Source organism: Myotis yumanensis, unplaced genomic scaffold (assembly GCF_028538775.1).
Source record: "Myotis yumanensis isolate MYYU_CA2020_CCGP unplaced genomic scaffold, mMyoYum1.0.hap1 SCAF_1, whole genome shotgun sequence".
Lineage (NCBI taxonomy): Eukaryota > Metazoa > Chordata > Mammalia > Chiroptera > Vespertilionidae > Myotis > Myotis yumanensis.
In genome coordinates, this window is record NW_027223752.1 from 13,125,434 (window position 1) to 13,136,456 (window position 11,023).

At 62.8% G+C, this 11,023-nt stretch overlaps 1 protein-coding gene across 2 annotated transcripts in view; it reads right to left on the reverse strand.

Annotated features, from left to right (window-relative positions):
* LOC139009863 (coiled-coil domain-containing protein 85C) overlaps nt 1–9,253 on the reverse strand; it is a 69,793-nt gene extending 60,540 nt beyond the window's left edge. For both annotated transcript variants that reach the window (XM_070413988.1, XM_070413980.1), the window contains exon 1: nt 8,222–9,253. In XM_070413988.1, coding sequence (XP_070270089.1) covers nt 8,222–9,005 — 784 coding nt within the window. In that variant the 5' untranslated portion in view covers nt 9,006–9,253. The remainder of the gene's footprint in view (nt 1–8,221) is intronic.
* Between the last annotated feature and the right edge of the window lie 1,770 nt (nt 9,254–11,023).

The window sequence follows — 11,023 nt, forward strand, 5'->3', positions numbered from 1 at the left end:
TGTAAAGTCAGCTCGGGGAATAGAGTCAATAATTCCTAATCACCCATGTGTGGTGTCAGGTGGGTACTAGACTTACCCAACTGATACACCAACTATAATTGAAAAATAAATGTTAAAATAGTAATTTTAAAAAATGGTTTAAAACTAAGAGGAAAAAAAAAGAGAAGACCGGAGCTGGAAGTGCCCGCAGCTGGAAAGGCCCAACCCAGGGACTTTAGGGGGGGGCACAGATGCAGCGGGAGGAGCTAACAGACCCCCCCCCCACCCTGGCCCTGCCCCACCCCTGGCTCCCAATCACCAGTCGCCCCACGGAGCCAGCTGTGCCAGTCCACTGCCCACCATATGCCTGGGCTCCAGCTGTTCCTGCCACCACGCCCGGCCTCTCCCTGCCCTCCTCTGCCTGCACCAACCTGCTCCACCTCAAGACCTTGTCAGCTTCCAAACCGCCTCCCCCACTCGCTCACACGACCTCCCAGCACCCTAAAGAGGTGGACAGACAACCAGGCACTACTGAACGTGAAAGGGGATGACAAATTGTCGCCCGGGGAGGCGAAGGCACCCAGGCAGCATAGGCTCCAGGGCCACCTGACGGGGCTCCTGCCCCCGCCCCCAGCCCCACCGGCCTGGTGGGACCTGGCCTCCTCAGCCCAGGCCGGGGTCATGGGGCCCAGCAGGGCTCTTCCCTGTTATGGGAAGCCCGTGACATAAGACACCAGGCCAGGCTGGTGCCTTGAACCCCCCATGAAAGACAGTTTGGGAACCGGCCCCTATGCCAAGGCTGGAACTCAAGAGGACGGGCCTGGGATGCACAAGCTCAGAGACAGACAGAGGACGGACTGAGGGCCCAGGGGGGCTCCAGCGCGTGTGGCCAGGCCGGGGCATGTCCCTCCCTTTCCTGTCCCCTCTAAGGGCCTGTCAGGCTCCGTGCAGCGCCTCAGGCTCTCCCAGCATCTCCTCTACTCTGAGATGCCATCCTCATCCAATGAGTGAGGGACCTGGCCCGCCCTCCTGCCTCCTGACACTACGCTGACTCCAAGACACACTCACCGCGCAGCAGAGAAGGGAAAAGCCCATCTTTGAAATCAGGAAACAACAAACAACAAAGGGGCGAAGGCCTCCGGGCACAGCAGGAAGGAGGAAGGAACACCCCCCACCCCCACACCCCACCCCCCAGCTCCCCAGGGCTCCGGCTCTGCAGCTCCACTGAAACCTCTCTGCAGGGTGAGCTGGAAGCTTCCAGAATCAGCACCTCCTATCTCTCTGCTCTGCCCCCCGAGAGCTGGAGACGGGCAGAGACTTGTCCCCGAGCAGGCACCCATCACTGGGGGACCCGGCGCCGGGACTGCCCCAACCCTCCACCACCTGCCCTGCCGGCAGGGGCCAGGGCCGTGCGTGACGGTGACCGGCTTTGGGTGCTTCTCGAAGGGGGACCATTCTCGGCTTTTCACTAGCAAGGGGGTGTCACGTTCCCTTAGCAGACAAGCTTGTTCCTCAGCCACCAAGCCTTTGGGCAAGCGCCTGGGGTCCCTCGTCACCGCCAGGGAGGGGGAACCACTCCCGTCCCAGCTCTGAAGTCTCCCAGTGGCCCCTGCACGGAGCCAGGCCCTGACCCTGGGAACCAGGCTGTCGGCGGGCCACACCTATTCTGTGACCAGCTACAGGGGCGGCTGCAGAAGGCATGTCACGCCGGGTGCGGTCCTACCTGCCCTCAGAGGTCAGAGGTCAGAGGGCAGCTACCGGGGCTGGGGCAGAGCTTTGGAGCAGACCTGGCTGGTCTGAGTCTGCAGAGAAGGTTCTCTCACGGCCGCTGTCCCTGCGATGGCCACCAAAGAGGCCCCAAGCCTCCCCCGCTGCCCCGGCCCAGCCTACCCCAGGACGCACACCAGCCTCAAGCTCCCGCACCGCCACTCCCCAGCCAGGCTTCCGGAATCACTGCGAGGGGCACTCAGAACCAGACAGAGTCGGTCACTGCGCTTCCCTTCCCGCTTCAGGGCTCATTCTCCCAACAACCTGGCCCGCCCTCCTGCCTCCGGACTCCATCCACTGGTCACGACGCGCACAGTCAGGTTTCCGAGCTACGCGGGGTGTCCCACTGGGCTCAGCGACGCCCCCACCCAGTGTCCAGGCCGCTGCCTGCACCCCGCCCCTCACAGGCAGCTCCCCACTCCAGAGGGAGCATGTCCGCCCGGACCTCTGTGGGTGCTGATGTCTGACCCACTACAGCTCTGGGCTGTGCCCTTTGGGCGGCACAGTGCTGACGTCCTGGGGCTGACAGCCCCCCTCCCCCCACCGCCTGGCAGCAGCTCCCGGCCCCAAGGCTTCCTCTTCTCCCGGCTCAGCATTCCAGTTCTTTCTGTTCCCATGACAGGGCTTCCAGTCCAGGGCCTCCCCAGCTCGCCACACAGCTGGGAGCGCTCGCCCAGGCTGGGGCCAGCGCATCAGCCCTGCCCAGGCCTCCCTCGCCCGTGCCTGCTGGATGCCCCCTCCTGCCCTTCAACCAACAAGGGCTCCTTTGGCTCGGACACCAGGTGGGCACAGGGCTCCCCACACAGGTCCCCTACGCTCACCCCAGAAGGCAGTGTGCAGGGGTGCAGGTGGCAGTGGAGGTCACTAAACCTACCTTTAGGCAGGGTATTATTATCCTTAGGACACAGGTGAGGAAACAGGATTAGAAGCTCAGGGAAAAGAGGTTAACCGAAGAATTTACTTATTTTTAATTTAATCTTCTTTAAACCAAAAAGTTTATATGCACGTATGCATAGCCCATAAGAACCAACAAGAGTGCAGTGAAGGCCTGGGTGGAGCAGGAGCGGGTGGAGGGAGGCCAAGCGGTGGCGGGGGGGGGGGGGGGGGGGGGGGGGGGGGCCGGGGTGTGTATCTGTAACACCCTCGACAGTGAAAAGAAACCAATCAGGTCCAGGGAGCTGCCCTGCTCACGCAGCAGGTGGCCAGGCCAGGACCACCCTCCCCCCCGCCCCCCACCCCCACCAGGTCTCTTGACCTGGAACCAGAGCCCTAACCATTTGGCGGCCCTGCCCCTAAGCACACCAGCACTGAGTGCGCCCGCCGGGCGGAGGGCATTAGCATGTCCAGACGCAGCTGCACTTCAAGGCTTAAGCACATAGAACGCTGCTTTCCCCTCGCCCCCAAGGCTGGTCTCAGCTCCCCACTTTGCAGGTGAAAAAGCTGAGTGAGGCCCACAGAGGGCCAGGCCTCCCTGCTCTGCGCTGACGCCAGGACAAGCCTGTGTGGAAAGTCCCGGGGGGAGGAGGGTAGGGAGGTGGGGGTGGGGGGCAGACTATCTTCCACCGTGTTCATATCCTAGGAGCTCAGAGACCAGGGCATGGCGGGCCCCCAGCAGAAGGAAGCCACCCTGACCGAGTGAGGGAATGACGCTCCAGAGGTGAGGAGAGCTGGGCTGAAGGGTTGAGGGTTCAATTCCAGTCAAGGGCATGGACCTTGGTTGCAGGCTGGATCCCTGACCAGTCAAGCGCCTGCGGGAGGTAACCAATCGACACATTTCTCTCACATCGGCATTTATCTCTCTTTCTCTCCCCCTCCCTTCCTTCTACTCTCTGTAAAAATCTATGTAAAAAATACCCTGGGGTGAGGATTAACAACAAAAATAGAGGTGAGGAGGTGAGGTGAGGCGGCTCCGGGTGCCAGAAGCCTGGGGGCGCCTGCCTTCTCTGTCTTAGCTCTGTAGGTTCAAGCAAGAAAAGGGGGAGCCAGGAGGAGCCTGAGGGTCCCACTTCTGCAGAGGAGCTGCCACACCTTTGCCACACGTGTCCCACCCCTGGAGCTCCCTCCCTCCTGGCTCTGTGTCCACCCGCAGGTCCCGGGGCCCTGCCAGGACCAAGCTTGGGGGAGGCCATCCGCTGCTGGCGGGCCTCCCTTGAGGGTCCCTCCAGTTCTCCCTCCCCCCCCCCACCCCCCCACCCCCCCACCCCGCCTCTGTCCCAGCCCAGAGGGGCAGCAGGCACTGGGCAGGTGGCTAATCTGACACAGGAGACCCAAGACTGAGCCCAGGCCCCACCACCAGCAGCCCAGTGGGACCCAGAGCAAGTCCCTGTGCCTCTCCAAGCCTCAGTTTGCCCATCTCTGATATGGGACCATTTGGGCACTCTGAACAGAACCGAGCTGGGGCTGGGAAGCTCTCTGTGGTCAGCTGTGAAGTGCTGGGCACCCCCTGGCCCTTCCCTGGGTGCCTGCCTGTGAGCTCCTCCTGGGCAAGGCCAGCACCCGCTGCTGATGGACGGTCAGCATCAGCTCGGGAGGGAGGGGAAAGGCTTATCTAACCCGCCCATTGTCTTCATGACCTTTGCTCCGGGCTAGGCTGGGCTTCGGAAGAGCCTCCTCAGGAGCCAGCCCTGCACAGGAGGCGCGGAGCTGGGTGGCCCCTACTCGGCCAGCGTGATCTATCTTTTTTGAAGGCCAGGACCACCCCCGCTTAACCCTCCCTTTAAACCAACAAAAACACAAGCCAGAGAACAAACCCATCTTATTTTGAGAAGCTCACATTTTAAATCCAAACTTTAAAAAGTAAATAGGGCTGTTCGAAGGCACGCTGGAGGTCCCGGTTCCCTAAGTTAGCTCAAGGGGCACGGCCCAGGGGGTGGGGGAGGGCCCGGGACTGACGGACTGACCGACTGACGGATTGACCTGCACAGGGACAAGCTGGGGAGGGGGGAGGGGGCATGAAGGATGGGGGAAGGGCAAGGGAGAATTGCTGGAAATGCTTTTGTTTGAAACCTCATCAGTTCAAGGGACAAACCTGACTTGCTGGCCTTGGGGGTTCAGCTGCCTCAGTTTGCCCCACTGGATCAGAGTAAGGAGCCCTGAAGTCCAGACTCGAACTGGCCCTCAGTCAAAATCATGGGGAGAAGGGGGAGCCATTTGCATACCCATTCAGAGCCCCACCAGCCACCCCGTATGGGCCACATCCCACCTCAGCCGCCTGGGGCCTTCAGGGCACCCAGCCAGCTGCCAGGTACCCCGCAGCTCCCAAGAGAGGACCAGAGGGTCCCCATTCCCTGGGCTCATTGGCAGGTGCAGCCAGACACAGGCCCAGACGCAAACATTCAGATGAGCTGCCTGTCTAAACAGCCAACAGTTGTAAAGAACACTGGTCTGCTTGGCGAGCCCCCAAAAGGGTCCCTGTGGGTTTCTCAGGAGGAGCCTTGGGGAAAATATTCCCGACGAGGATTCGGGCAACTGCTGAGACCGGCCTGTGTGCGACCTGACTCCCTGGCCCTCCCTCGCCCTCCCGTGGGAAGGGGGCCCTCTGGCTTGCACTGCACTGCATGGAAGAGCAGAGGCGCCGTCGAGTCCAGTAACTTGCAGAGAGAAGAGGAGGAGTGGAGACTGGATTCGAACCCCAGATGGACTGACCCCTCCAGGGAACGGGGTTATCAACCATCTGTTCGGTGGTCCCCGATAAGGAAGCGACACTTCCCAGGATGGGAGAAGAGGGGCAAACCTGGGTCAGGAATCCAGAATAGGGAATCACCATTGTCTGCTGATAACGGTAATCAGCCAACATGACAGCAGGCCAGAGAAGCAAGCCAGCCCACCCCTAGCAGGAGAGCCGCCCCCCGGGGGGCCCGGGTGCCTGGAACAGAGACCTTCAACCTCCCTCAGCCGGCTCTTCACTCAACTTCAAACTGCAGGTCTGAGGACAGAAAAGGCATTGCTGTGAAAAGGGCCTTTCCTGGTTTCCAGGCGTCCTATTCATGTTGGGAGAACATCTCAAGGCCACACATGACTTCAGAGACACAACGAAACAATGGCAATCCTGTCTGGAACTGAAATCTGCGATAATGACGCTGAACAGGTCGGTTACAGCGTTGCCATCACCGTCGGTGGCAGTCCTGCCCCAACTGTGCAAGAGGCTTGGTAAGGGGAGGGTGGAGGGGGGCATGGGCTCTGCAGGAAACCCTACTCCTCAACCCCCACCCGCCCCAGTGGGGTGGAAACCCTCAGGTCTAGCCCAGTCCTCCACTCCTGCATCCCTGCCAGCTACAACCCACAGGCTGGGCCAGACAGGTTCCGCGTCAGACGCCACCAAACTCCCCTGCAAATATGCCACGACACTCAAGCACCTCAGCGCCCTGCAGAGAGCCACTCTCGCCAAGTGCCATCAATGACACAGCGAAAAGCCAGCAACATCTCACTCCCCAGCCACAGGACTGCGGCAGGGCCCTCCTTCTACTGCACTTGGGGAAACTGAGGTTCAGACATCTGACCCTCCCAAGGCCCCCCCCCCAGAAGGTGAGGCCAGAAAGGCTGGTACAAGGGCTCCTCCGAACTCTCCAAACCCTGAAACCCCAACAAAGTAAACACCTAACTCTGAGCTACTGCCACTGGCCTTAAGGAGCTTGTGGTGGGAGGTGGGGTTGGAGACAGAGTTACCGAAAGTAACCCGAGTTGTAGCCGTAGATTGCTAATCAGTAACAAAATATCCCTCTCAACCCAGTCCTGCCCTGAACTCACTGGCTGGGAAGGTAAATAAAGGAAAAACTGTGCTACACTATAGCACCCCATCTCCTGGGTCCAGTTCCCACCCCAGGCTCCACCCCAAGGCGCCTGCAGAGGCCGCTTGGCCACCAAACCGAAGACAGAGCGGCCCTCCCTGCTGAGGTTGTCACTGCGGGAAGAACAGTCACTTAAGGCCGAGTACATTTTCTCTGAACTAGGAAAGCCTTTAAAAGAACCAGAAGGGCCCTAACTGGTTTGGCTCGGTGGATAGAGCATCGGCCTGCAGACTGAAGGGTCCCAGGTTCGATTCCAGTCAAGGGCATGTACCTTGGATGCGGGCACATTCCCAGTAGGGGGTGTGTAGGAGGCAGCTGATCGATGTTTCTCTCTCACCGATGTTTCTAACTCTCCATCCTTCTCCCTTCCTCTCTGTAAAAAATCAATAAAATGTTTAAAATAAAAATAAAAGAACCAGAAGGGGCCCAGCCGGTGTGGCTCAGTGGTTGAGCGTTAACCTATGAACCAGGTGGTCACAGTTCGATTCCTGTTCAGAGCACATGCCCAGGTTTCGGGCTCCATCCCAATGTGAGGCATGCAGGAGGCCGCTGATCAATGATGCTCTGATCAATGATGCTCTCTCTCATTTTTTATGTTTCTTTCTTTCCCTCTTCCTTCCTCCCTAAAATCAATAAAGAATATATTTTTAAAAAAGAACCAGAAAGGGCTGTTTAATCTCCACCTTCGGGCGTATAGCTCAGGTAGTAGCGATGGCCACCAGAACGGTGGAACTGGGAGCCAAGCCACCAACAATGTGGGAAAACAGGGAGGCAGGAGAAGAGACAGCTGGGAGGAGGGCCCCTAACCAGAGGGCTGGGAGTGGGTGGCGCTGCCCTGCTCCACAGACCCGGCTGGGGCTTCCAGGCACTGGGCCAACAGTCGCAAGGCGTGGAAGACAGTAGCTGAGCTTTCCTGAGGCCAAAGGTCCTCCCACCCACGCCCTGCCACCCAGCTCCCTGGCACTTCCTGTATGGCACCAACAGTGTATAAAACCCTGCAGGAGCTTTCTCTCCACCTCCAATCTCCCAGGCAGGGGTCATCGTCCCCATTCTGCATGCAAGGAAACTGAGGCACAAAGAGGAGCAAAGCCAAACATACGCACCCCGCTGGCAAGTCTTAGACCCTCTGTTGCGAAGGGGCCAGCCGCCCTGAGCTGTGCCGGGAGGCTCTCGGCGAGGGTCCTCCCGCCCAGCGCCTCCAGGTCTCAACCTGGCTGCCTCGTGCTCCTCCCCAACCAACGAGCAGCACCTGGAGGCCCAGGCTTCATTCCAGGCCCCAACACACTCATGATCAGCTCAGGTTTGGGGCAGCCTGTTGCTCCCAATCAGAGGGAAAATTCACTGGCGCTATAAAGGCCTTTTTTTTTTTTTTTCCTGCGAGCTTCCGGCTCGCGGACAGGGATTTCCAAGCTGAGAGCGGGCGCCCCCGGCCAGCCCTGCAGCGCCGGACATTCACACCGATAACCCCGCCGGAGGAAAACTTTTCTGGGGTCTAGCGGTCCCGTCTGGCTGCGGATGAGAAGCTGGGCAGGGCCACACCTCCATCACTGGACCAGAAAAACACCACCCAAAGCCCTAGCGCGGTGGACGCGACACCCCCCGGCCCGGAGTCCGGGACGCCAGCGGGAGGAGAGGCGGGGAGGGGCGGCCGCCGCGGGGAGAGGGGCTGTGACCCGCGCGGTCCTTACCGTGCAGGCCATTGGGGATGCTGCGGTGGTGCGGAGGCGCCGACAGGTCGTCCAGGGACCTGCGCGTGGCTACGGTTTTGCCGTCGGGGATCTTGTGCGGCCCCGGGGGCAGCAGCGGGGGCGGGACGTGGTGGTGGTGGTCCGGGCTGCCGCCACTGCCCGCGCTCGACGTGCTGCTGCCGTCGCCCACGTCGCGGGCGCCCGTGCCCGCCGCGCCGCCCGCCAGGGGCCCGCTCAGGCTGGCCTGGCTGTCGATGGAGCTGCGGGAGCCCGCGCCGCCGCCTCCGCCGCCCGCGCCCCCCGCCAGCGCCGCGCGCTCCTCGTCCAGGAGCAGCACCAGCTCCTTCAGCTCCAGGTTCTCGCGCAGCAGGGCCTCCTGGCGCGCCTCGAGCTCGCGCAGCTTCTGCTGCGAGCGGGCCACCTCGTGCCACACGGCACCGGCCGCGTGGCGCCCGAAGCGCTGCCACTCGCGCGCCAGCTTGCGCCCCTTCTGCCGGTCGTCGTCCAGGAAGCAGCAGAGCTCGCGCAGCTCCTGGTTGTCGTCCTGCAGCCGCTGGTTCACGTCCTTGAGGCCGCGGATCTCCAGCAGGTGCTGCTGCAGCCGCCGGTTCACGTCGCGCATCAGGCCGCCGTGCTCCAGCATGAGGCCCACCTTCTCGCCCTCGGCGCGCCGCAGCCGCCGCGCCAGCTCCTCCTTGCTCCAGCGCAGCAGCTCCTCGTCCGGCACCTGGCTCAGCTCCTCCGACGCCGCCGCCGCTGCCGCCGCGGCCGGGGGCTTCGCCATGGCGGGGCCGTCACCGCGGCATCGCCCGCGCCCTCGCCCGGCCAGCGCTCCCCGCGCCGGGGCTGCGCTGGGCCGGTCCGCGCGTGGGAGGGGGACAGGCGGGGGCGAGTGCGGCCCGCTCCGCGCCGCCTGGCGTGTCCTCACGCAGCGCCCACTCGGGCCGCCGGGAACCCGCGCGTCTGCGGATTCGGCGAGCGCAGATCGCGGCTGTGTCGGCGGCCGCCGCGCCGGGTGCTCTCCGGGCTCGGGCGAAGCAGGCGGAGGCCCGCCCCCGGCCCCGCTCCCGGAGCCCCAGCCGCCCCGCCCACTCCGGGCGGGGAGGAGGCGGGGTACCGCACCCCGGCCCCGCCTCCAGGGAAAGCGAGGGGGCCGGCAGAGGCGCGGCCGGGCCCTGCCATCCCCCACCGCGGTGCGCTCGCCCGCCCGGCGCCCAGCCAGAGGCGCGTTCGAGCCGCGGTCCCGCCCTCCTGCCCGTGCAATTGGGCCTCGCCGAGGGTGTGCGGGAGGGGCGGGGCGCACGCGGGGGCCGCCGCCGAGATGGTACAATCCACCCATTGGGCTGCCAGCACTGCCTCCTCCCGCTGGCGGTTCAAGTTTCTGCTCCGGGAGGACGCGGCCTGGGCCAATCCCAGGGCTACAGGGCGCTTTTAAAATGCAGGTACAGTGCGGGGAGGGCGACGGTGGGAAAGGTAGGGCTGGGCTTCCCTTAAAGGAGACGCGCGGGAATGAGCGCGAAGCCCCTTCTCCAGCCCGCGTGCCCCGCCCGCCCTTCCCCGCCCCAAATAAACAAACACCGTTGACCCCGAGGACAGGTCCCCTTCTCCCTCCCGGGGCACCAGAGTCCAGCGAGGTCTGAGCCACGCCAAACAATAGAACTCTGACATGGGGTCGCTCTTCCGGCGGCAGGGCGGCTTTGTCCCCTGCCCTGCCCCCGGCTCACCGCCCCCCGGAGCGCGCAGAGGGGCTGCGTCTCCGCTCCACCCGGGGTCTGTGGCTCCGGCGTCGGTGCGCCCGGAAGGTCAGGGCCTCGCCAGCAGGGTCTCCGGAGCGACGTCCGTACCCTCTTCCCTGCCCCAAGGGGGCGAGGGCGCCGGGAACGTGCGCCCCCCTCCCCCGCCCCTTGCGGCTCTCAGAGAACCGCTCCCCGCCCACCCGGCCGCGCGTCCCAGGGACTCCGGGGAGAATCTACGATTCTCCGGGTGGAGATCATTGGAGCCTTAACGCCGGGGTTGCCGGGCGCGGAGGCGGCCGCAGAGCCCCCTCCCCCCCGGCAGCTGCGCCCCTTCCCACAGCCAGTGAGTCTGCCTCGTTATCTTCGTGTCCCCAAGCGCATTTATGGCGCGTCTGCTGGGAGAGGAGCGGAGGGGGGCGTGGATCTCCCGGGACCCGCCAGGAGATAAATAAAACCCGCGTTCTCGACCGTGAACGGCCACAGCCTGGAGCGCGCGCCAGCTGATGTCCCCATTTACAGCCGCTCAGCCATTCATCAGCCACTACCAGCACCTACTCTAGCTAGACCTGTTCTAGTCCCCCCCCCCCCCCCCCCGCCCGCCCCCACCACCCCCACCACCACCACCAGGGCTTCTGCCGAGGACGACAGCAGAAGCCACTGCTCTCTGAGGGAACTTTGCCCTCTGAGGAGAAGGAAAGAGAAAATAAATGAGTTAACTATGAGGCTGTAGTAAGTGCTGTGCAGGGGATTAGACAAGCTGCTGCTGCAGAAAGTGATAATCAGTTACTTTAGATCCTGGAGTCAGGGAGGACCTCTGACCAGGTGCATCTAATCTGAGATCTGAGCAAAAAGAAGGACAAAGATAAGAGGAAAGGGCACTCTCGGTGGAGGGGAAGCTAGTGCAGAGGCCCCGGGGTTAGCGGCCTATTCAAGGATGGCCAGTGGGGCTGGGAGTGGGCCAGGGGAGCGGGATGAGCGATGAGGCCAGCGGGGCCAGCTCATGCATGATTCTAAAGCAGCTGGGAAAGCCATGGGGGTTTGCAGGAAGCAACATGACCCAGTTTGC